Consider the following 26,863-nt stretch of genomic DNA (forward strand, 5'->3'; position numbering starts at 1 on the left):
TTTTGTGATTCATGGGGTTAATATATTTAATAAAAAGGAATTCTTTTAATTATTTGGCCTTAGTTTTTATTTTACATTCCTTCCCACTAAAAATATATATATATTCTCTTACTATTTCTCCTTAGTCATCTGACCTGCCTCTTTCCCCTTACTCTCTGTATATATATTTAGCCATGCTTCCTCTTTTTTTTCTTCTGTCTTTATAACAGAGCTTGCCAGAAGATAATAAAGACCGTGTACTTTTATGTAGTGTTTACACACTAATCTGGTATAAAGGGAAATCCTATTGCATCACATTTCCTTAGCTCCCTTTTGCAACTTTAGAATTTACTGGTTAGGTTCCAAAGAGTTAATATGAAGCACTGATGGCTTGTTCCTAGATGTCTCTGTTGGTATCCCTTCAATAAGACTAGGAAGAGACGGTATTATGAATTTTACATTCCCTACCTCATTAACCAGGCTTTTCAAGTGTTAGTCATGTACCAACACACAGATTCTCAGGGGTGAAGATAAAAATGCACACTCATGGGCCTCACTTCAGGATTATGGATTTAGACTATTTGAATGTGAAGCTATTAAGAGGCTCTCTGAAAAATCAGAGAGGCCCAGTGCTTGAGAATTACAGGTCTAGCAAAATGTTTAAGTGGTTTGAGAGTATTCCTCAAAGATTCATGTGCTAACAACTTGGTTGTGATGGTGCCTAGTGGAAGGCAAAGCCTAATGGTTAGTGGCTAGAAAGGGATTAATGCTACTTTCTTTCTTTGGTGGGATTAGGAGTGTCAAATAAGGACCTTGTGCTTACTACACAGAAGCTCTGTCATCTGAGTCATGATCTCAGCCCTTTTTCTGTAGCTACTTTTTAGGACTACTTTGCAGACTGTAATTCTTCTACTTATGCCTCCTCCTGAATAGCTGGGATAAAAATGAGTCGCAATGTTTGACCTGTTTAAGAATGTGGGAAGATGGTTCACTAACTTTTTTGCCCAGGTTGAACATTGTACCTTTTGATCTCTGCTTTTGGGATAACAGGTGTGGCCCACTGCAACTGGCCCACGGCTTTAAATGAAGAATGAGGATAGCGAGATTACTATCGAGGAAGGCCACTCCATGTGCTGGCTCCTTTAATACTATTTTCCTCTCCATTTCTTTTGGATGTTCGGATGCTAATGTGGCCCTGATAAGAGCCAAGTAGCTGCAGCAGCCCAATCTTGGTCTTTAACCCTCCAGAACTGGAGCTACAAAATAAACTTTAATCAACTACCAGTCCTTGGAAACTTTGTGACTGCAACTCAAACTAGACTAAGACGGCTCACCAAGCAACAGGTCCTATGATAATAACTACTAGATGACTGACATATACTATTCCTCTGCTTTCCAACATTTCTGACATAAACTTTCTCTTGTCAACGCCTTCTGTTTTCAATCAGACTGGATGTGCTCATTAAAAGTAGTTCCATCCCACACCCACTCAGCACAACCATGACAAAACCACTCCCTAGACGTCTCCAGTTCTATTATCAGAATTATGTTGGAGTCATCACTTTTACGTGGGGCTTCATCGCTTTTGAATAATGTATATGCCATTATGTTAAGGGCCGAGGTGGAAAAGGAAGGCGTGGTTGGCGCAGCTTGGGACCTTCGGTTCTTTTGGAGTATATTGCTTCTTTGGTAACTTGTACATTTTCTGAAAGAGAATGCTGGGGTTTCTAGTTTTGTGCTGGAATGTCAGGTTCACGTTAACCGGAGGTCTTGACTTAGCTTATCTCTGATTAATGCCTTTCACTGACTTTAACTTAAAAAATTATTCCTCACAACTGTCTGGAGTCGTTTAGTATCTGTAGAGCTGGATGATGTGATTCTGTCTATTGCCATGTAAAATGAGTCTTCCGAGCTTCTCTGTTTCTCCCGCGTGCCTCTGGCTAACGCCCACCACCATTCTTGATTCGCAAGCACGCGTCTTAGACTTGTTGGACCACATGGCCGGGACCCTTAAATCAGAAGAATCTCAACACTTCCCAACCCAGCTCAGGAATGCGCTGGCCGACACGCATGCGCGTTAGGACAATTCTGCGCATGCGCCTCCCACCGAGTTACGCCCGGCGCGCCCCGAGACCGAAACCCTGGGTAACGCGGGAGCCCACGCTGGTGGGCACGGGTCCTCGCAGTTTCCTCTTAGAACCCCTTCCAATCCTTCAAATCTACTCTCAGTTCCTTCTGTTCATTTCCACGCTTGCTTCCCCTTGACTTCACTAACGCTGCCTGTCTCCCGCTCCAACCGGCACAACACAAAAGAACAGAGCTGCAGACCCAAGGTGCCCACCGCCGGTCCGCTCTGACGGACGCCGCGAGGCAGCGCCAGTCCCGCCCCTTCCGCTCGGCGTGCGCGCGCACGGGCGGCCACGGCGCGCCCGGGTTGGCTGCGTCGGGACCGCGGCGGCGCCGGCGGCCGGGGCTGCGACGGCAGCTTCCCCTAGGCGCTCTCACTTCCCTCCGCCCCTCCCGTCGGACGCCGTCGGGTGGTTTCCTTGAGAAAACAACAACAACAACAACAAAAAAACAACCCCCCCTCCCTTAACTTTATTGTTCCTCAGCCCCACCTCCCGGCGCGCGCCCTCAGGATGCTCGGCGGCTGAGAGCGGAGGGGCGGCGGTGGCACAGGAGGGTCGCGGTCGCGGAGCCGCTCCTCCGGGCCGGCCCGGCGCTCGGAGGAGGAGGAAGAGGCGGAGAGGGAAATCACGATGTCCGGTAGTCGACCGACCGGGTCGGGTTCCGCCGGGACGAGCCCCGGCTCCTCGGCGGCCTCCTCGGTGACTTCCGCCTCCTCGTCCCTATCCTCGTCCCCGTCGCCCCCTTCCGTGGCGGCCTCGGCGGCGGCGGCGGCGGCGGCGGCGGCGTTGGTGTCCGGCGGAGGCTCCCAGGCCGCGGGCTCCGGCGGCCTCGGGGGTCCGGGGCGGCCTGTGTTGGTGGCGGCCGCCGTGTCGGGCAGCGGCGGCGGCGGCGGCGGCGGCGGCGGGGCGGTGTCCGCGGGCCTGTCGCGGCTCAGCTGCGGGGCCAGGCCCGGCGCCGGCGTAGGAGGCAGCGGCTCCGGCCTTGGCGGCGGCGGCGGCAGGAAGCGACCTCTGCTCGCCCCTCTCTGCAATGGGCTCATCAACTCCTACGAGGACAAAAGCAACGACTTCGTCTGGTGGGTTTACACCACGGTCCTGCGTCCCCAGCCCTGGCTGGCTGGGACCGCGGCGTTCTGGGGGGGGAGGGGGTGTGGGGGACCTTGGGGTCCCGCTGCGGTGGAGGAGGTGTGGGTGTTGCAGAGTTGTGCACTGGCTGGAGGGCGGGCCCGAGGGGCACTGAGAATGTGCCAGTGCCGAAGCCGGTGGGCGGGGGAGGGGGGGAGGTGGATAATAAAAGCCGGTGTTTGGTGTGCAGGAAGTGAAAGATTATTTAGGGAATCCTAAATAATAAGGGTAGGGTTAAAGGTCAGTACAGCGTTGTGCAGGAACAAAAAAAAAAATGGGGCAGAGAGGTCGGGTCCTGGATTACCTTAGCTATCTGGCGATTTAGGCACCCATCAGTCAGGAGTACTAGCTCAGCTTAATAAAATGTGAGAAGGAAGAGAACTAGTGAGGGATGGAGTTGCTGGTAAATGCACACTGGCATGGGGAGTATAGGTGTTTTAAGATGTTTTAAGGTCTTTACCTTGGCCATGTGTATGCAAATATCTCTTCTTTCAATTCTGTTTTCTTCCTATCATCTCCTTCCTCCCTTTCTTTATAAATGAGCGTATATTATACAAAGAGTTTCATGTTTATACCTGCCTACCATATACTTTGATTAAATTCATTTTTTTTTCTGCTTTAAAGGGCAGACCACTTTTAAATCTGTTGAAGATAGTGCAATGAAAAAAAAAATACCTGTTCACAAATGATTCCACTTTTCCACTGATAACTTGAAAGAGGGACCTTAACGTTTATTCAGCGCTGTCCAAGTGTCACCTGCATACAGCACACTGTAGTATTCAGAAACTTCTGAAAGGAGAAATGCTTGGTTTAGACATTTTGTACTTAGACTTGGCATCTTGAATAAAAAACGTTTTGGTCACATTTGTCTCGACCTATTAAGTGAAAAATGGAAGTGCCTTAAAGAGATTGTAACTTTCATTGTGGTTGAAATAGGATTTGTAGGATTATGAGAGAGTAATGAGTTGAGTAAGAAATGGTACCGTTTTGTGCCCTTCCTTCTCCCTGAAAAGCTTAAATGTTGACTTAAAACGTTAGTGAAATAGGAAGTTAGCTCGCACTGTCATTACTATGGAAGTTGATTCATTTCAGGGTTAAAGATGATCTGAGCTTTTATTATTCAATATGAAAGGGCTAGAAATTGCAATTATTGGAAAGCTAGTGTTTACATTTAGGACAGTTTTAGATTCTGAAGAAACTTTTCCTTAAATCATTCCGGATTTAGAATTAGCTTCTATTTTAGTAAAACTGGATTGTGATTTAAATAATTTAAAGTTTCTGATATGAGTATTTTGATTTTTCCCCAATCAACGGGGTCACATGATAAGATAGAAATTAGTCAAAATGGGAGTTTGTAGAATTTTTTTTTTAAAGCTTCCACCTACATTTCAAATTTCAGTGCAGTTGAAAGAATAAAGCACTTGTTAACATTCATATCGGTTGTTGAAATAGTATAAAAGTTGTGAAAAAGGAATTATTCATTTAACAAATACTTAATACACATTCCATTTTTTTAGGAGTAGCATTAGTAAAATTTTTATTTGTTCAATTAATTTTTAAGTATTTCAACCTAGTCTCTTATGCTAACCATATTGTATATTTATGGAAAATATCTAAAGAAATTATTTCCTTAAACATTTCTGAATATTTCTCTAAAAATTTTATTGGTTCCTGTTTATCTGGTGAGGTTTGAAATCCATCAGTAAGAATATTTTCTTTCTTTTTTTTCTTTTGCTAGTCCTGGGGCTTCAACTCAGGGCCTGAGCACTGTTCTTGGGCTTTCCTCAAGACTAGCTCTCTACCTTGAGCCACAGCATCACTTCCAGCTTTTTCTATGTATGTGGTACCAAGGAATTAAACCTGGATCTTTGTGCATGCCAGACAAGTACTCCAGCACTAGGCCAAACTCCCAGCCCAAGAGTATTTTCTTTCTTACACCATGCTTGTTTTTGACTAAATTTTTTATGGTAAGATTTGTATTAAGCAGAGCCCTATAGACTTTTTTTCATTTCTAGTTGACCTCTGGTTGGTTGGTCATATATGCTTAAGATCAGGTTGTGAACCAATTCAAATTACTCTATACAGTAGTTTAGTTCTAAATGAAGTCTCAAGTTCTAATAATTATGGTAATTCCTTATTTATTGATTACACTTTTTGGGTGGTGGGGTGGTACTGGGATTTTAAATCAGGGCCTTGCACTTAGTAGGCTGAAACTCTACTGCCAAGCCAAACCTTCAAGCCTTTTTCCCACAAGGAGTTGGGTGACTACTGTTATTTTAGGATAGGGTCTTGTTTTTCTGGTGGTAGTCATCTCTTGTTGCTGGAACAGATGTGTGCCATCATGCACACTTTACATCAGACTTGATCCAATTTCAGTCTCTATGTAGCCTATGAAAGTTGCCCAGCTGTAGGTTGAGTTGAGTAGGGCTCTCAACCTTTATGCCCAGACTAGCCTTGAACCTGGATATTTTCAATTTCAGTTGCTCAAGTAGCTAGGATTACAAGCATGAACCAATGGTGTCTGGCCATTGATAACACATTTTAAAGGTATGTTTATTTATTTATTTTTTTTTGCAAGTCCTGAGGTTTGTACTCAGGGCCTAGGCACTGTCTCTGGTCACTTTTGCTCAAAGGCTAGTGCTCTGCCACTTGAGTCACAGCACCACTTCTGGTTTATTCTGAGTATGTGGTACTGAGGAATGGAACCTAGGACTTTGTGCATGCTAGGCAAGCAGTCTACCATAGGCTACACTCCTAGCCCTGTTTATCCTCTTTATCTTATCCTTAGAACAATTCTGAGAGAGTAAATAGAATTTATTAATTTAATATAATACTGATAAAATTCTATTCCCGTTGAGGCATAGAGTGGTTTAAGTAGCTTAGTTTCAGACTGGACAGCTAAGGGAAAGAATGAGAATTTAGATTTCCTGTTATTCTTTATTTTCTTTAGTGCTTTATGTGCAGCTGGAAAGTTTCAATTCTACTTTTACAGTATATATGTTTAAGGCTATGATGGATTAGAAGGAAATAGCAGTTTCAGTTATGAAATAATATTTATCTCTAATAGACATATTAAAATTAGATGTTAGGGTGAGCAGTCCCTGATTGTATCTAATATAATATAACAATGTATATTGCATTCATTCCGTTAGAATACAGTTAAAGTCACACATCTAATTTCAGGAATACACATTGACCTTTGTATTTGAAAATAAGGTTTTTATATTTTGCATTTATTTCATATAAAAGGTATATCAAGTCACATGTTATTTTAGCAGTGTTTTGTAGATGGAGTTTTTATAGGTAGCTTATAAATGAATTTATAAAGTGTTTCAACAACAGCTTGCTGTTGGGTACATCTTCAGTATAGGAAGATTACTCTTTTTTTTCTATTTTATTTTCTGTTTTCTATTCAAACTAATTCTAGGGTATTTGGAAGATTACTTCTAGCTTTACACTTTATAGAATTGCATAAGAATTTAGCGTAAGACTTTTGGAATACACTCAAACCAATTAACCTCAACTTTACAAAAGAAGCAAATTCTCTGCCATTTACCGCAACATGGATGAATCTAGAGTAGTATGCAGTATTAAATAAATCAAGTAAAGACAGAAGGTTCATGATTTTATATGTATGAAAATTAAATATATGTGTGTGTGTGTGTGTGTGCGCGCGCTTTGAACTTGAGGGTAGCTGGGCAGCAGTGGCTCAAGCCTGTAATCCTAGCCTCTCGGGAAGCTGAGATCCAGAGAATTATAGTTTGAAGTCAACTAGGTCAGAAAAGCCCAAGAGATTTCATCTCAAATTAACCAGTAAAGTGCTGAAATTTTGAATATTTTTGCTTTGGAAGAAAACAAGAGAGAGAAGAAATAGAATGGAATTTGAATGTAGTAATAGTGCCTAAGAACATAGATCTGAGTTTGAATTTTACTTTATCATTTCCTAGATATGTGATTTTTACAACTCTCTGCTTTAGTTTCCTTATCTTATACATGGTGTAAATGGATCAGGTAATAATTGGTACCTTTGGGCCGGGAGTTGGCCTAGTGGTAGAGTGCTTGCCTAGCATGCATGAAGACCTGGGTTCAATTCCTGGGTACCACATATATAGAAAAAAGCCGGAAATAGTGCGAGGCTCAAGTGGTAGAGCTCTAGCCTTGAGAAAGTCCAAGGACAGTGCTCAGGCCCTGAGCTCAAGCCCAGGACTGGCAAAAAAAAAAAAATAATTGGTACCTTCTTCATTGTGCTGTAGAAAAGATGAAATAGGTTATAAATGATGAAGCTTGATAGACAATTCTTCTATTTTAGTTGTCATTATTATCAACATCTTTTACTTAGTCACAAAATTGAAACTTCTGTATAGTAACCTTATCACTCATAGAGCTTTTCTGGAAAGTATTAGTCTTGGACATGCTAATCAGTGTTCTACACTTACCCGACCCCCTCTTTTTCCTCTCCCTCTCATAGGTGACAATCCTGGGGCGAGTGCTGTGCCTGAGTTTTTTTGCTCAAGGATAACATTCTGTCATTTGAGCTACAGCTCTATTTCAGCTTTTTAATGGTTAATTGGAGGGAAGACCTCAGGGACTTTCCTAGTCAGGCTAACTTTGAGCCACAGTCATTAGATCTCAGCCACTTGAGTAGTTAGGATTATAGATGTGAGCTACTAGTACCTGGCAATAGACCTTTCTTAAGGATTGTAGTGACTGCATTACAATAAGAAAACTGTAGGTCGAAATAGAAATCTCATTTATTATTACTAGAAGATGTGAAGACTTACTCTTAACCTGATATAGAATTTGGTTTCACTGATGTTACTAATTTGTAATTACCCTACTGAAAAAATTAAGTTAATTTTGTTTTCTTTTTAGCCCCATCTGCTTTGATATGATTGAGGAAGCATACATGACAAAATGTGGCCACAGCTTTTGGTAAGATAATTTTATTTAGTTAAAAAATCTTTTGACATTTTTTTACATGTAATTGTTAACATAACCAAGGACAAATTGGGCTCTTTCAACAAATTTCAGATTGTTTCTCTGATAAGTCTTTGCAGGTTTGAAAGTTTATACTAACATTCTTACAACATAATTTTTGAGAAATAACTAGATTTACTGTAGTTGTGTAAGATGAATTCTGAAACCTTTTTGTTATTAACGGATAGACCTTCACTATTTTAAAAAACCAGGGTACTGAGAAATCAAGATCATAAAGCATGAGCAGGAAGGCCTGGTAAAGAGGATTGAGAATATGGAAAAAGGATATAGAGTGAATAAGTTCTATGTTCTCTTTAAATATTCTCATTGTTACCTGAACTGTTGTCATATGTACACCTCACATTAATGTGTACATTTAAAATTTTAATTTGTAAAATTAATAATAAACAATAGAATTTATACATTAATCCATTTTGATAAATCCTTAACATTAAGTCTGTTCATTTCTTGCACAGTTGGTGTCCAGAACTTTTGCATCTAGTAAAACTGACACTGTATATCAATGGAAAATACTCGAGCTTTTTTATCCCTTGAAGCTTGATTACAACTGTTTTGACTTGTTTATATAAATTATTCCACATACCTCATAAAAGTGGAAATATTATCTTTTTTGATGTTATCTTTTTCTAACTGATTTTACTTAATGTAATATCTTTGATGGTCATCTGTGTTGTATGGGTGAAAATTTTGTTAGCTGAAAAACACTCCACTGTATCTGTAAATTGTAGCTGTTTATCCACTCAGCCCTCCGCAGTCATTAAGATTCTTCTACCTCTTGGGGCTCATGTCTCTTGTGATTGCTAGTTTTAACTACTAAGTATATATAACTCAAAAGTAGAATTGCTGGATCATATAGAAATCTTGTTTTTTTTTAATTTTTTCAGGTTCCACATACAGTGTTTATTAGCTATTTTACATTATCAGTGAAATCTATTTTTTATATTCTCACTAACAGTGCATAATTTCTCCACATCCATTCCAACACTTGTTTTCTTTTCATAGTAGTCATCAAAAATGTCACAGATGTCTTTAAACGTTTGTTGATTTATTATAAAGGATATCTTAAAGGGTACGTAATTATAAAGTATTAAAGGATTCAATGCTGAACTAGATGCAAAAATGCATAGGGTAAAATATGTAGAAGGTATACCATCTCTAGGCATGCCTCCCTTCGATTACCTGTCTGTGCTAATAAGCAGGTTTCTGTGCTGTCTTTTAAGGTTGTATAGACAATTCAGTGATTTGCCACCGTTGACTAGATAGATTATTGGCCATTGGTGTGTCCTTCAGCCTCTCTTCCCTTCCTGCAGATGGACGGTAGACTGAAAGTTCCAACACTGTACTTGAGTGTTAATGTTACCTGTCAACCAGGTATACTGAGCCTACCTAGAGCTCCCAGGTTTCAGTCATCTCACTTAACTTGCACATTTTTGGCTGGAGGTGATGCTTGTTACTTGTAACTAATCATCTTCATAAATTATCTGTGGTGGCAGGTAGTTTAGTCATACTATTTCTGTTGTGGTCTAATCATCCATATATTCTAATTTCCTTTGAAGTTGAGCTCATAATTTTATGTTGAAGTTGGATATGATAGTATATGGCTTTCATTTGGTCATGAAGGGTATTAAATGTTAATACTAGTCTGTAAGTCCTTTTGTTTCATTTAATGAATGATCCTTCAGTGATAATTATCCAGTCTGATATTGATTTAAAATTTATAGCGTAGAAATAGTTTACTTAGCCTGCATCATATTCTTTATTAAAACAGTGTATATTCTTGACTTCAAAGGAACTGTTTTTTTTTTTTACCCGACACTGAGTGATTATTTATTTTTCAGGTTAACACAAGATAAATAAAACAATCTTAAGAGAATCACTGTAGATCAAAATACGTATAGTAATTTTTATACAAAGAAAAACATTCAAGAGAAGTAAGCAAATGAGACCTTGTCAAAAGAACGTATTAACTAAGATGGATCAAGAAAAACTTCCCAAACATCAGAGTGAAGTTTCTTTTCTATGCCTCCTAGTTGCCCGGCCTTCCTTTTTTGTAGTGAGTTATATACTTCAAACCCGTTAGTCTTTCGTAAATCATCAAGCACCTCTTCATGGCCCCTCTGTTTCTGCCTTGCATGTTTCTTTGTCCACTGCCTGGCATTCTTGAGGAAAACTGGCTTGTTATATTTAAACTCTGAGGAAATGTCAGCCATGAGTGGGTCATCAGGTTTAGGTTCTGACATGAGCAGCTGGATAGAGGTCAGCACAGCAGCAATATTGAGAGATGGGCTCCAGGCACCTTTTGGTGGCTATTTGAGAACATCCAGACAAATCCTTCCAGCAGAGCCAATGTTTGGATGATAGATAGGGGTCAGAAATCAAATTTGTGGAGGTTCAAATGGGTACCTCTTAGGAATAGTAATTTCTAGGTTGAACATACCTTTCTCATAAGGTGTATTGGTTCCACCTAATACTTGAACTCGAAGATCATCCATTTGGTCCTTTTCTTGTCAGCATGTGATGCCTGGGGGAGGATCTGTGGCTAGCATCTGAAGTTCTCTTTTCAGCCCAGAGGCTGTCTGCATGATTCCCAAGTAAAATGAGCCACGCAGTTTACCACTTTACACCAATGGGTGCTTGAAATGGACTGCATGAGCTCACTGTACCACAGCAGCGCGACCCTTGCTGGAGACTGGCTCAAAAGGAACTTTTATATAGAGAAATGTAATATGAAATTTAAATATTGCCCTTTTCCAGTCCTTAGAAATTATTACTCCTCAATAACATATTACCTATTTCTTTTTTTTTTTTTTTTTTTGCCAGTCCTGGGCTTGGGTTCAGGGCCTGAGTACTGTCCTTGGACTTTCTCAGGGCTAGAGCTCTACCACTTGAGCCTCAGCACCCATTTCTAGCTTTTTTCTATGTATGTGGTACCGAGGAATTGAACCCGGGTCTTCATGCATGCTAGGCAAGCACTTTAACCACTAGGCCAAACTCTTGGCCCCTATATTACCTATTTCTTCAGAATCCTTTTTCATACCCATCTTGGGACTTGAACTCAGCTCTTGGGCACTGTCCCTTAGCTTTTTCCATTCAAAGCTGAAACTCTGGCAGTTGAACAACAGCTCTAAATCTGGCAGTTAATTAGAGATAAGAGTTTCAAGGATTTTCCTGTCTGGCTGGGTTTGAACCTTGATGCTTGGAGCTCAGCTTCCTGAGCAACTAGAATTTGAAGTATAAGCCATGTGCCCCAGTCATTTTTATTAAAGTTACTTTGCCTTCTGGGTTTTTAAAAAGAACTTATTTTATCCACATTTTCATAATTAATTAATTTTGCTCTGTTTCATAAAAAATTCCAGTCATATGAAGCTTCAATTTTAGGCTGATACATGTATAATGCCTTTTCAGGTCGTATTTTCTCCCGTTCAAAAATTGACCCAGAATATTAGCATTTTATTAGAAACCATGTATTTCTGTTTTTGATTATTCTGAAACTTTTTTAGTGTTTTAGGCTTTTCAACCTTGATATTAATGACAGATTAGGATAGATAATACTTGGTTGTGAGTTATTATTCTGTGAATTATAGTGTGTTTGACAATGTCACTGGTTTCTATTCAGTGGAAAGTTTTTACTCTCTGTTGGGATAACTAAAAGTATCTCCCCATATTGCCATATTCCGTTGGGAACCAAATTGTTTGCAGTTGCGAGCTATTTATTTAGAGCCAACTCTTGAAGTAGCCACTGTTTATGGTTCTAAAATTTACCAAATTATTCAGCTTTTCTCTTCTTTCTCCTCCTCTTTCATCCCTACTCATTTCTCATCTGCTTTCTAGTCTGACCTTCATCTTTATTCCTCCTTCATTTTTCTTCTTTTATAGATGCACAGTTGTCTAAATACTATACAGATTTTAAGGTGCAGTTTTGAATTTGTTTCTTTAGCCTCCTTTAATTAATATGTTCATTTTGTTAATTAGAAAAATTTCTTGTTCAGTTCAGTAATCATTCTTACTATATCGTAAAATGTAACAAGTTACTGATTAACCTTATAGTTGGATAAATCTGGCTTTTACAGTAACTTTTATAATTTTCGTGTATTTTCATTGTTTTAAGAAATCTTCCTGGGTTTATTTTTTTGTGTTTTGTTTTGGGGAAGTCTAGGGGTATGAACTCATGGCCTCATGCTCCATTGCCTTTGCTCAGTGGTGTTGGTACTTTATCATTTGAGCCATGCCAGGCTTTTTGCTGGTTGTTTTGGAGATAGTTTTGTGGACTTTCACACCGAGGCCGACTTCAAACTGACTTCAGATCTCAACCTACTTAGTTTTAGTATCTATGATTATAGGTTTGAGCCAGCACCTAGCTGTCTCTTAATTTTAAAAATAGCTTTTCTGGCCCTCAAATTACAGCACTTTAGGTTTAGGGGTTTTGGGGGGTTTTGTTTGTTTGATTTTTATGTTTTTTTGTTGTTGTTTTTTTTTTTTTTTTGCCAGTCCTGGGACTTGAACTCAGGGCCTGAGCACTATCTTTGGGTTTCTCAGGGCTAGAGCTCTACCACTTGAGCCACAGTACCATTTCTGGCTTCTGGCTTTTTTTGTGTACAAACCCCAGGACTTTGTGCATGCTAGGTAAACACTCTACTATTAAGCCATGCTTCCACCCCTCCCCCTTTTTTTGTCAGTTGTGGGACTTGAACTCTGGGCCTGAGTGCTGCCCCTGAGCTCTTCAGCTCAAGGCTCGTGCTCTACTCCTTGAGCCACAGTGCCACTTCCGGGTTTTAATTGGTTAATTGGAGATGAGTCTCACAGACTTTAGTGCATGGGCTGGCTTTGAACTGCCATTCTCAGATCCCAGCCCTCTGAGTAGCTAGAATCCTCGGCCACATTACGGGTGCCATGCCTCCAGCCCTTATTACTTTCATTGGGTTTTGTGATAGTCTTTTTGCTGAGGCTAGCAAGAATCAGAATACTCTATATATTTCCTGCTGGCTATACCACTGTGGTTAGCTTTTCTTCTAAGATGGGGTCTTGAAAAGCTTGGCTGACCTGAAACTGCAATCTTTCTGATCTCAGTCTCACACTATGCACAGATAACAAGTAAGTAATTCTGTGCCCAGTTGTTGGTTGAGATGAGGTCTCACAAACCTTTTGCCCAGGCTGAGCTTACACTGGAGTCCTTCTGACCTCAGCTTTTCAGTTAGCTAAGATTATAGCTGTGAACTAGGAACACTTGGCCATAGTTATTTTTCCTAACATTTATTGGAGTCCTCTGAGGGTTTAGTCATTTACAGTAAATTGTAATACCATCCTTCTTCCAACTGTAGTTCTGGCTGGTAAGGTGGAGCCAAACAATATACCCCCTTTAAAGCTCCATCTAGACCATTACCACTATTTCAAATTGGACCGTATTAACTCCTATTTCTTCTGCACACATGCCAATGGTAAGTGAGTGGCAGCAAGTTGGAGACAATATGGCAATACTTTTAAATTATTTCCTCCACTTAAATACTCGATTTTCATGTGACCATAATATTGCTGTAACCTAACTTGAAACTCGATGACTTTTCAAAAACCTAGCATTTATACAATATATTGTATATTTATACAATGTATTAAGTTGCCTTTGTCTTTTCCACACACTATCTCCAACTTCTCCCCGTACCTCACTTCTTAGACCTTATTTCTCAAGCCTTGATATACTGTTTTGATTTATTACCAATTAATTATATTCCCCTCACCAAGGCGATCAACTGGGATGTCAGATTTTCAGGCTGATCCTTCACCTTATATCATGTTAGTTGTCTTTTTTTAATGTCTGGTTATTGTTTTTTATAACTGATTGGTTGATTTGCTCTTGTTCATTTTTTTCTAGAATTTTTTTCCAAATCTACCCCATCTTCATAAATAGGTAGAAAAATATTTGTTTTGTGAGCAGAGATACATTACAAATGACCATGTACATTTATGTTGATATATCCATTCTTTATAATTATGTTCTGTTCAATAGGAGAAACAGGCATTCACTGTCTGCTGTGAATACTTCTTAATGTCAGCTCAAAAATTTCTCAGATGTACTCAAAATGTGTGGTCTGTTTACTTCTTGATATCCAACTATTTTGTACTTCTTGTCACTTGTCCTCCTGGCTTATAAATTGTTTTATGTAGACAAGTGATAGTCAAAAAAGATGAATGAAAATCATTCAGAAATACTGAATATTTTTATTAGTGTTTTATGTAACATGGAAAAGAACAGAATGTCTGTTACACTGATTCCTTTATTCAGCCTCACCCTTTATTAAATTAGAAACTCTTACTTTTTTTTTTTTTTTGGCCAGTCCTAGGCTTGAACTCAGGGCCTGAGCACTGTTCTTGGACTTTCTCAAGGCTAGAGTTCTACCACTTGAGCCTCAGCACCACTTGCAGCTTTTTTCTATGTATGTGGTACCAAGGAATTGAACCTGGGTCTTCGTGCATTCTAGGCAAGCACTCTAACCACTAGGCCAAACTCCTGGCCCAGAACTCTTGCTTTTTAATGTTTTTAAATTCAGGGCCTTGTACTTGCTAGGCAGGTACTCTTATCACTCTAGCCACACCTGCAACCTGAGTTCTATCTCTTCAGCAGTATTATGTTAGACTTTAAAGATAAAGTTCAGAGGTGAGCACGACAAATTCTTCCTCTTTATAAGCAAGTGGAATAGGTTTGACAACCAGATACAGAAATAAGTGCAAGATGCGGTAGTTACTTCATTGGTTAAGTTTTGTACAAAACGTAATTTGATGAAATTCAATTTCCTAATATGGATGGATATTGTCAAATCCTCTTTAGAATTGCTTTAGAGTTGAATTTTGTTGCTGAGGACGGTCTTTTTAGGAAGGGATAGTGTAGAATTAAGCTTGTTGATAGCAAATATGTTTAACCTGCTACAGAAAGGATAGAAACTAGATTTGGGATAGCTTCTTGTGTATTGACAATTTGTTCAATTTAATAATTTGTTTTTTTTTGTGTGTGTGCTGAAGGTTGAAGCTAGGACTTGTGAATACAAGATAAAATATTTGGCTACAGAACTATATTTCTGATTTTTAACTTGCTATTTTTGTTTTGTTATTGGCTAATATTCTAACACTTTTTCTTAAAAATAGAAGCTATTTTTGACACTACTTATGTTCTCCTTATCTGTCAGCCTCTCATCTTTAATAACTTTTGCAAATTGTCTTCATCATGACTTGATAATTTTTTAAAATGGTAATTCTTGTCATGGGTGAGTATTTCCCAGTAATAATAACTCATCTCCTTTTCTTCTGAAGCAGACCTAAATTTCTCCATATTGAGATTCTTAGTCTGTTGTATTTCTGTATCTACAGTATTCTTCTCACTTGCAAAAACAATGGACGATAAAACATTTAGTGTGTAGTTTGCTTAATTTATATTTTTAGGAAATTTTCAGTCAGGTATGGAGGGCACCATGTGACACTGCAGTAATTATAGCATTGGTATATATGTAAGAGGGGATGGAGTTATTAGTGAAACACTGTGAGGGTCCTTTGTTTAGTAGGTATTGAATATTACAGTGCTTGGCTTTTACTCTAATCTTTAGACCTCTGTGCTGTACCAAAGACCATTGTTACTTTGATTGTGCTTTTCCCTTGATTACTTATGTTGAAAATACCAAGGTGAGAAAGTAACTGATAACTAAAATAGTGAAACCTAATTATTATAGGATAAGGAACTTTGTTGTTCAGGTAGAAGAGGGTAGGTTGATACAGAAATTAGTTTCAATTAGTAAAGCTGAATTAATATTAAATAATTTTGATATAGGATAAAATATATACTTTCAGTTTAGGTATGATTTTAATAATTTCCAGAAATATTTTTCTGATTTTCAGGGTAATATATATTTAACTACAGAATTTTTTTTTCTGGAGTTTTTTACTCCTGAAGGAAAGTATTAACATTGTATATATAAGTGTCCTTTTCAGCTTGTTTAAAATACATATATGCAGATTCTTTTTAATAGATATAGGATTACATTGTCCATATATTGAACATACAAATGCATATATTGTCATATCTGTTCAACAAGTTACTGTATTGATGCTTTATCTCATGCCAATTCGATATTTGTCTGTAGTTTGAACAATATAGAAAAAGATATTTTTTTATTTTAAGGTAATACACAGTTGCTAAAGGTTCAGTATTACAGAATTATGATATAAAAAGAAATTTTCCCATAATTACATTTCTCCAGTTACAATGATTACTTTGTTGTTCATCACATCATGCATAGTATAATTCTTATTGCACTATAATCTTATGTTGGATTGAGGTTTACAGATTTATTTAGCCAATTTCTTAGTTTTTAAGTTTCTTCTGTTTTAGCTTACTATTTATAGATAAAGCTACATTGAAGCACCTTCTGAATATATCTGAACTTAGTTAGAAATAAAACTCATTATTGTAAAGGGATTGTGAAACCTCGAGGTTATTCCTGCATCTTGCTTTTTATAAAAGAGCTAATGTTAGTTCTATTTCCTTCAATAGAGTATGTAAGATTGTTTATACTTATTTGTACTTATTAACTATACCAGTGGTTTCTTTTTTTAATCTAATGTAATTAGTATAAACTAGTGCTACTTTTGAGTCATTTTTTTTTTTTTTACCACTGAAGGTGATACTTTCCTGATAGTTTATGTACTAATTTTCATCTTTGAGTATTCTATTTTTTTCAGTTTTGTTCCATTGAGCTCTTTATTAAGAGTATTGGCACTCAATAAATATGAATGCTTTGTTTACTTAACTAAAACCATAGGAATTTGTTTTTATGATATTTGTATGTACTATGTAAATTGCATAAGCTTTGAACTTAGAATTACTAGGTATACATTTTTACATATAATATGTTTATTTTATTTTAAAACAATTTTATACACTATTCCTCTAGTTAATACCCCATAAATCTTACAGTATGAAGTATAAATAAAAAAAAATGTTAGATCCCTTACATTTAAAATGAGTACAAATCAAGACTAATTTTTTTTTTTACTGGTTTGCTATTTTTTTCATTGATTTAATTAAACTTGTTTTATTCTTTCCCTGCTAATAGCTACAAGTGTATTCATCAAAGTTTGGAGGACAATAATAGATGTCCCAAGTGTAACTATGTTGTGGACAATATTGACCATCTCTATCCTAATTTCTTGGGTGAGTCTGGAATTATTTTAATTTTTGAAAATCATTTTCCCCCCAGATAAGTGGTAGCCATAATTTATTCAGAAAACCTAGCTCAGAGGTAAGCAAGTTCACAGGTATTCACTAAAGTGCTTTGTATCTTTTTAGCTTACAAAATAGATTTCATTTTCCATTAAATTTCTCTACATAGTGTTTCATATTCCTCTTGTCTGCTTCTGGAACAGAAATGAGGTTAATGGGGTAAAGAACACAAGCTTGGGGATCCTGACTGGAGAAGGTAGAAAAAGAGTTGGGTAGTACAATTGCCAGATGGAGGAAGAGAGTATGAGCTGGCCAACTAATAATTAGAGAAAAAAAGTATAGAAATAAAAAGAACTGGAAAAGACAGATCTGAGACCTTAACTAAATAGTTAGAAATCCAGAAATCTAGCCAAGTGAGATATTCCTTTAAATCTGTCACCTGGAGACTGAGACAAGAAGATCAAGAATTTGAGGTCAGCCTACACTACATATTAATGTACTTCCAAACAAACAGTTTGTTCCTATTGAATTACTTAAGATATTGTCAAGATATCTGTAGTGTCTGTCATTTAAAAGAATATCACCATATCATGCTCAGAGTTAGCATGTGGTGACTACTTGCATATTAGATTTTGGCCTACCATAAATACTCATTTTTCCATATTATTTGCTCTCAGTGTTGTACCTTCTCTTTCCTCCAGTGTACACATTCTTTCTGTTCTTCATCCCCTTGGACTTGAGATTTCTCTTTTTTCTTTCCTTCACCTATCTTCCAAAGTCTGGTTTAGTTGAGATACTAATCTTTATAACTAAGGGGTATCTTTCTCTAACATCATAACCAACTTCAATATAAAATTATGTGCTAAACTTCAATGGGAATGAGAATTTAAGACTTACTTTATAACAGAAATAGTGAGGCTAAACTAATATGCCAACATTGCAGATACATAATTTCTGAAGATGACTAGTTACACATAGAAAGTGCCATCTGCAATCCATAAATGTACAAATAAGGTGAGATTAATGATACCTGGGAGCTCCTAGGTAGGCTCAGTGTAGCTGTTTGTCAGAAGAATCAAACACTTAAGTAGAGTGCTAGAACTCAGTCTACCCTCCATTCTCAGGAAAGGAAGAGGGTCTGAGTTGTACATCAATGGTCAGTGATCTTGAATCATCTGGCAACTCAGTGAATCATCTAGTGAATTCCCAAAAGGGAGCATAGAAAGCTACTTGTTGATAAACCTTAGAGGTGCTAGGATGGAGGTGCAGCTAGCATTGGTATGAAAATTCCATGCCCTTTCCCACATAACTTTATGTATGTCTGTATCTGGTTCATTATTGTATCCCTATAAGGCAGGCTTTATAATAAATCAGCAAGTGTTTAAAAAAGAAAAATGCCAAAAAAATTCAGAATACACAGATTACATGTCTGATATCTGATACTTCTGTAAAAAGAAAACAAAATGCAAGTGTTGGTTTAGATGTGGAGAAATTAGTGAAAGTGATATTTTAGTGATAATGAAAAATAGGTAAGGAATATTGTATGATGGTTCCTGAAAAATTAAAAAAAATGAAATTTCTATATGATCTAGTAAATCTACTTTTGAGTTATATATCCTGAATAGTTGAAGTAGGGTCTGAAAAAAGTATTTTTATATTCATGATCATAGCAACAGCATTCACAAGAGCCAAGAGGTAGAAGCCACATTAATGTCTGTTGAGGGCCGAATGGATAAACAAATACGTGTGCTCACAATTCTGATCCTTGTTACATTCTCTGATGCCTCAGGCAAAGCTTAGTTTGTAGTTTCCCCGACTCTACCATCTCCTGCTGTGGGTGTGTGTATGTTTCTGATTCTCGTCTTTTATCTGAATCATTGTGTTTTTCTCTATATGTAAAATTTGTAACTAACATTTTCTTCAGAATTTTATGAACCTGCTGTGCATTAATGTAAACGGCAAGGTCTTCAAAATTTTAATCTGTTTAGGTTTAGGTATGGTGACAAGCCTCCAATTCTATTACCTAAGCTATAGAGAAAACTTGTCTCCAAGGAAAAAGCAACAACCAGAAAGCCAAACCAAACACACACACACACACACACACACACACACACTGCCACGCAAACCTGTTTTCAAAAAAGTAAATATGATATAGGAAACCCTCACTAATGTCAACTGTTGTCTTACAAGCTTTATGAACATGGATTATTTAATCCTCTTGGTAGTCCTTTAAGATACTTCTTCTATCATCCTCAAATAAATAAACTTGAGGCCCAGACAACATTGTGTATGTGTGTGTGTGTGTATGTGTGTGTGTGTGTGACATATATGAAGTTATATAGTAATTAAGTGATAGAGTTGGAATATGGTCTTTAGTATTGTGATTTATGAGTATATCCTTTTGCTATAATTGTCTTGTCTCTAAAAAGATAGTTGATGGAGTAGAACCTTTATCAGTAAAATGCAATTTTCTTGGTACTGAGAATTGTTGGTGTCAATACTGTGAATGTTGTGTGATTTCACAGAACTATAACCAAAGTATAAACTATACTTCAGGTTTGGATTTCACTTCTGTGTACTGATTATAATTTCAGGTAAATATTTACTGTTATGAGAAGTATAAAAATGGCATTACATGTTTAGAACTTGAAATTAAGATTCGGTTTATTTATTCCACAAAGAATAGATACTAACTATATCCTGGAGTCTGTGTGTTGGTTAGTAGGGCACAGATGGAATCTTTAAATTCTTCAGTTCATAGACTATGGAGTAACCTAAAGCTGATGTCCTCTCCTAGGAACAAACCATTATTTAAAAATTAATGGCAAAAGTTGTAGAATAAAATTGGGCATTTTCTTGTTTGTGAGTTATAACACAGGCTTGAAATATTTTCCCTGTAAATGTGGAATTTTGGTAGCATTTGTGTATTTTCATTTGAATGTTGAATTCATTGGTTATAACTCGGTACTCTTAAAGACTTTTTAAAAACTTCTTACTTTTTTTTTTTTGCCAGTCTTGGGGCTTGAACTCAGGGCCTGGGCACTGTCCTTGGACACTTTTTACTCAAGGCTACTTCTCTGCCACTTAAGTCTCAGTGCTACTTACATCTTTTTCTGTGTATGTGAAAATGAGGAATCGATCCAAGGGTTCATGTATGCTGGGTGAGCACTCTACCACTAAGCTCCATTCCTGGCCCTTAAAGGACTTTTTATGTACCAAAATAAACAGTGATTCCTTGATGAAGAAATTGAGCAAAGTACTAAAAGAAAAAAGGATTGCTACCATGTCTTATTGTAGGATATAGTTTTTAAAATATTATTTTTAGATATATGAAAAATCTGATCCAGTGATAAAAACTTTAGTTTGATAAATATATAGTTCAATTTAAAAATTACTGATATACTTTTATTTCTTTCCTCCTTCCCTCCCTCTCTTTCTTCCCTCCCCCTTTCTCTTTTTCTTCATCTCTCTTTCTTTATTTTTGGCTCTAACATACCTACATTCTTAGTCTTAGTTCTTAGCCCCTGTTAGTCATTTGCAAAATTACTACAACCCGGTGTTTAATATATTCATTGATTGATTGTGCTGGTCCAGAAGCTTGAACGCAGAACCTGGGTGCTGTCTCTTAAGTTTCTTTTATTCAAGGCTACTCTCTACCACTAGAGTCACAGCACCACTTCCAGCTTGTTGTGGGTAGTTTGCTGGAGATAAGAATCTCAGTAGCTTTTCTGTCCAAGCTGGCTTTGAATCATGATCCTTAGATCTCAGTCTCCTGAGTATCTAGGATTACAGGCATGATTTACCAGTGCCAAACTATATTTTTTATTTATTTTAAATCACTTTCTTTCCAATTGCTTTATGATTGTTGCAGAACACACACACACACACACACACACACACACACACACACACTCACTCACTTCTTTTCTGAATTCCTTTTTATTCCTCTGCTTAGTTTCTTTAGGCCTATTTGTCCTAATTTTTAAATCATATTTATGTGAAGCCTACTTGTTAACGTTTTGATTGATCCATAGGCTGTGTACTTCTATTTCTGTGATACCCGGCCTTTACACTTTGTGAATCTATTTCAAGTATAATGCTGATTATCACGCAGTGTATTAACTGGTGTATATTTATCTGTCTCGCTAGTTTGAGTTGCTTGAGCAGGTCTTGGCTCCCCTGGTAGGGCCTGAATATTTTCTTGTTTGTTTTTCTTTCAAAATATTTACAGTTGCATGGAGGACAGTAATAGAGGGGTGTCTATCTTCCTAATAATTAGTCTTTTTCTTATCTACCCTGAGTAAGGTCTTTTCTCTATCCTCTATCCTCTTTAAAGGAACACATTATCCTTAAGGTAATGTCTCTAAAGTGCCTAATGGTACTTAGTAGTGTTTTCCTTCCAGCTTTTTTTTTGTTCCACTTATAAAAATACCCAGAATCACCTAGAAAGATTAAATTAAAAATCACCTTGTAGTATAAAAATGGATCAATTTATAGGAAAATAGTTTCTGCATTGTATTAATTCACTGGTTAAGCAATATTGTTAAGTTCTTTCTATCTTTCTGTACTTCCATTTCCAGCCTATGCTTTGGTTCTTTTGCTAGTTACCATTAAAATGAGAAAATGGTTTTAAGTAGGTTGAGATACCATGTCCTTATGAAGGTAGGGAAGGGATTTTACCTTTGTTTTAAAAGCAACAACTCTTTCTGGTAAAACTGGGTCCTAGAGCTGATCATATTGGAATATACTAATTAATCCTGGAACTGGAGTTCCAAGGTCACAGGTTTGAGGCCAGCCTAATTGATATTAACAAGACTCCGTTTGATACAGGTGACTCAAGTCTATAATCTTAGCAACTCAAGAGGCTAAATTAGGCTTGTAGTTAGAAGTTAGCCTGGGCCGGGTGCAATGGCTCATGCCTGTAATCCTAGCTACTCAGGAGGCTGAGATCTGAGGATCAAGGTTCAAAGCCAACCTGGGCACTAAAGAACGCTAAGCCTTATCTCCAATTAACCCCTAGAAAACGGGAAGTGGGGCTTGGCTCAAGGGTAGCTTGGTAGCCTTGAGCTGAAGAGCTCAAGGACAGCGCCCAGACCAAATTCAAGCCCCATGACTCACCAAAAAAAAAAAAAAAAAGAGCTAGCCTGGGGCAGTAAAGTTTATGAGACTCTTATCTCTAGTAAACTGCAAAGGAGAAGAAGAAAAAGAAAAAGAAGAAAAAAAAAGCCAGAAGTGGAGCTGTGGTTCAAGTGGTAGAAGTGCTAGCCTTGAGCAAAAAACACTCAGGGACAACATCTGGGCCCTGAATTCAAGCTTGAGGATCACATTAGTCACTATTTAGGATATGAATGAGTAAATGGCTTAGGTTAGTCAAGAATCATAGACATTTTGAAAAAAATTATGTTACCAAAAGAAAAATGAGATGGTTTTAGATAGATAATTCATAGTGTTCTCCGTAATAGAACAAAGCAAAAATCTTTAATGCTTGTTTTACAAGTTACTTATGCTTGCTAGCATGAGACTATGTCACACAGTGAAAAATTTTCTAAAGAATTTGTATATGGTAATAGAATTTGAAGTAGTAATAGTTACAAGAAAAATGTTATAATTTGTTAAGTTCAAATCTATCTAGACAGAATTACAAGATCTATTTAACAAATAATTGTTGTATTCTTTTTGTTTTTAGTGAATGAGCTCATTCTCAAACAAAAACAAAGATTTGAGGAAAAGAGGTTCAAATTGGACCACTCAGTGAGTAGCACCGTATGTTTCAACTCTCATTACTATTTTTAATAATTTTGTTTTGTTGTTTTTGTTTTAATATCGGGTTGATACTAAAACTTAGTATGCTATTTGCTTTTTATAAAGGATATTTAAAGTTCTGTTCAGATAACTTTAAATATTCAAATGAATAACTTGTCATAGTTTAGTGGAGCGGTTACTGTTTTAAAAGTTGGTAGCATGTTGAGATAGTTTTTAATAATGACATTTGGAAGATTATAATAGCCAGGCTAAACAAAATGGTCAGATATTTAGAATAAACATTGATATAGTTTAAAAGGATTATCTTCCAATTATCAAGACAATTGAATTTCATTCCTACTTTTTGAAAGGAAAGCTTAAAATGTACTTAGACAAATACTAAAACAGGGCCAGGAGTTTGGTGTAGTGGTTAAAGTGCTTGCCTAGCATGCATGAAGACCCGGGTTTGATTCCTCGGTACCACATACATAGAAAAAAGCCGGAAGTGGTGCTGAGGCTCAAGTGGTAGAGCTCTAGCCTTGAGAAAGTCCAAGGACAGTGCTCAGGCCCTGTGCTCAAGCCCAGGACTGGCAAAAAAAAAAAAAAAATACTAAAACAGTTACTTATTCTGAAAAAAAATGATACTTTCCAAAATTCTGCCTTAATATTTGCCTTTAATTTCCCTTTCATACCTGTTACCTAAATTCAGTTGAAGGAGAAATAATGTTTACATTATAACTAAAAGGCAGTGAAGAACTACTGAAGAGCTGTTGTAAAGGTCCAGGGTGGAATACAGCAGTGTGTTTTTGCTATACGTAATATGCATTTCAGAAGCAATTGTTAAATATTTCTTTAAATCTATATAACATTCTTCTTAAACAGTTACTTTATTTCTTTTCATTTTTAGAATGGCCACAGGTGGCAAATATTTCAAGATTTGTTAGGAACTGACCAAGATAACCTTGATTTGGCTAATGTCAACCTCATGTTGGAGTTACTAGTGCAAAAGAAGAAACAACTGGAAGCAGTAAGTGGTAGCTTAACTTAAAGAAATGCTTTAAATTGGAGTTACAGATATTTATTGTAGCAGTGCTTAAAATCATAGTGTCAGTAATTCATTTTTTTTTAAATTTGGCTAAAAAAGATATGAAAAACACACTTCTGACAAGAGTCTTCATTTCAAGATCAAATTCTTAAGTGTGCTTTGTGCTTCATGCTTCGTGTCCTTAGTCACAGCAACCACAAGGAGTAGGCTGGAGGATCACAAGTTGGAGACTAGCCTATGCTACATAGACCCCCCATCTCAAGGCGGGGCGGGAGGGGGAAGCAATATAAGATTTCCAATGACTAGTTGTTATTAACATAAGTGCTAAAGATTAGAGAAAATAAAGTTCCATCTTCATATGAAACAATTATTGATGTTATCTCCATTAGGTAGAAATCCTTGCAGAGGGTGTTTCTTCAGCAATTCTGTGGTATAACTAAGAACATGTGATTATAAATAGGTTTATAATGATTATAAATTTTATTTGTTTTATATAAATAAATGAATAGAAGTATAAGCTGAAACTATCTATTAATCTGCAGTTGAATATTTAAAAAGCAACACACACCTTAACAAAAGCAAATATACATCCTGACTAGTTACTGACATTGTAGTTAATCAAGTGGCAATTTATTGAGATAGTGATTGTGAGTTGCTCACAGCTACAGGGCAGATGAACCTAACAACCAAATTTTGAGGATTAGATGTGTGGCTTTTGTGAAAAGACTGCAAATGAGATTAGAGATTTGAATGTAATGTTGAGAGCCTTTTATGCCAGCTATGCTTTCTTTTTCTGATATATTTATTTTATCCTTTGACACTTTGTTTATATTTGTGACTTGTGATAAGAGAAGAACTTCTTTTTCCAACTTCAGTTAAAAATAATGACAACAGGGGCCGGGAGTTTGGCCTAGTGGTTAAAGTGCTTGCCTAGCATGCACGAAGACCCGGGTTCGATTCCTTGGTACCACATACATAGACAAAAGCCGGAAATGGTGCTGAGGCTCAAGTGGTAGAGTGCTAGCCTTGAGAAAGTCCAAGGACAGGGCTCAGGCCCTGAGCTCAAGCCCAGGACTGGCAAAAAAAAAAAAAAAAAAAAAAAATAATGACAACAAAAACCCCTGTATATTCTAGTTGGCTTATCCCTGACCTAGGGCCTCACTAAGTAGTATGAAAATCTTTTAGTAGACGAAAGGAATTAGTGAGGTTGACTTAATCATGCTAGAAATTTCTCCTTTACTTCTGATTACAGTTTTTTTTTTTTAATGTCTACTATTTTAGTTGTAGTGTTAAAGGCTATGGAGAAGAATGTGCACTGTATGTATGAGAGAGTGAGTGTGTATCTGTGTGTGTGTGCATGTAGATAAACAGAACAATAAATCCTTTCAAAAAGACTTATTTGTGATATTGTTACCTCCTTGCCTTTTTTTTTTTTTTTTTTGCCAGTCCTGGGCTTTGAACTTAGGGCCTGGGCACTGTCCTTGGACATTCTCAAAGCTAGAGCTCTACCACTTGAACCACAGCACCATTTCTGTTTGTTTTTTCTTTTTGCCAGCCCTGGGCTTGAGCTCAGGACCTGAGTTCACTGTCCTTGGACTTTCTCAAGGCTAGAGCTCTACCATTTGAGCCTCGGCACCATTTCTGAGCTTTTTTTCTATGTATGTGGTACCAAGGAATCGAACCCGGGTCTTCCTGCATGGTAGGCAAGCACTCTACCGCTAGGCCAAGCTCCCGACCCTGGCTTTTTTATGTGTGTGTGGTACCAAGGAATCAAACCAGGTTTTCCTGAATGCTAGGCAAGCACTACCACTAGGCTAAACTGGCCCATTACCTTGCCCTTTGAACTATGAATATTATAACAAAGGGACAGTAAAGAAAATGAGCTTAGGGATTTAGCTTAGTGGAAAAGAGCTTGCCTGGCAAGTATAAGACCCTGAGTTTAGTCTTTTGGACCCTGAGTTATCCCTTTACTCTCCCCCACCCCCAAAAGAAAGAAAGGAAAAGAAAATGGCAGTCAATAATAGGAACATCTTTTTCATATATCTTTTATTGTAATTATTAGAAGGGTTACATTATATTCACCAGATATGAGGTGCATTACTTCACAAACATTGATTGATACCCTTTCTCATGTCTTGGTCCCCATTTCCCTCCCCCCACCTCCACCACTCATCTTGTTTTCCCCCCCCTTCCCTCTTCCCTATCCTATTTCAAATAACCAGATAAACATATATACAGTATATCAGATATAAGGTAAAATACTGTAAAAATATGAGATAACCAAGGGACAGCAAAAGAGATGAGAGATAACAGTACATTAAGGACAACAGTCACTCATTATATGGCTTTTGTTTCTATATCCTGGAGGTCCTTTCATTTAGCGTCATACTATATGGCCTTATGTATCTAGGTTTTGCTCTATTGTGAATCTCTGCTAGGAGAGCCCAAGGTTTCTAGTGGTTATGACAAATGAGGGAAACCATTGAGCCCATGAATAGGAACATCTTGTATGTGAACAAAAAGCTGTAAATTCAAATTGACAAAGTGTGTGAGAGTCCTATACATTAAGCCACTAGGGAAAACTAGGAACTAACACTAAATAGTGGAACAGTTATTCCAGGATTGATGACAGTCAATGTTTCA

At 37.4% G+C, this 26,863-nt stretch overlaps 1 protein-coding gene and 1 pseudogene across 1 annotated transcript in view; one reads left to right on the top strand and one right to left on the bottom strand.

Annotated features, from left to right (window-relative positions):
- Window positions 1-2,443: 2,443 nt before the first annotated feature.
- The window catches only part of Cop1 (COP1 E3 ubiquitin ligase), a 95,486-nt gene continuing 71,066 nt past the window's right edge, over window positions 2,444-26,863 (top strand). The window contains exons 1-5 of the mRNA XM_090340379.1: window positions 2,444-3,184; window positions 8,106-8,165; window positions 17,327-17,424; window positions 23,120-23,196; window positions 24,083-24,202. Of these exons, the coding sequence (XP_090196505.1) occupies window positions 2,739-3,184; window positions 8,106-8,165; window positions 17,327-17,424; window positions 23,120-23,196; window positions 24,083-24,202 (801 nt within the window). The 5' untranslated portion in view covers window positions 2,444-2,738. The remainder of the gene's footprint in view (window positions 3,185-8,105; window positions 8,166-17,326; window positions 17,425-23,119; window positions 23,197-24,082; window positions 24,203-26,863) is intronic.
- LOC150057725 (ubiquitin-conjugating enzyme E2 T pseudogene) lies at window positions 10,199-10,813 on the bottom strand (annotated as a pseudogene).

This window comes from Megascapheus bottae, chromosome 10, assembly GCF_031878675.1.
Source record: "Megascapheus bottae isolate mThoBot1 chromosome 10, mThoBot2.hap1, whole genome shotgun sequence".
Classification (NCBI taxonomy): domain Eukaryota; kingdom Metazoa; phylum Chordata; class Mammalia; order Rodentia; family Geomyidae; genus Megascapheus; species Megascapheus bottae.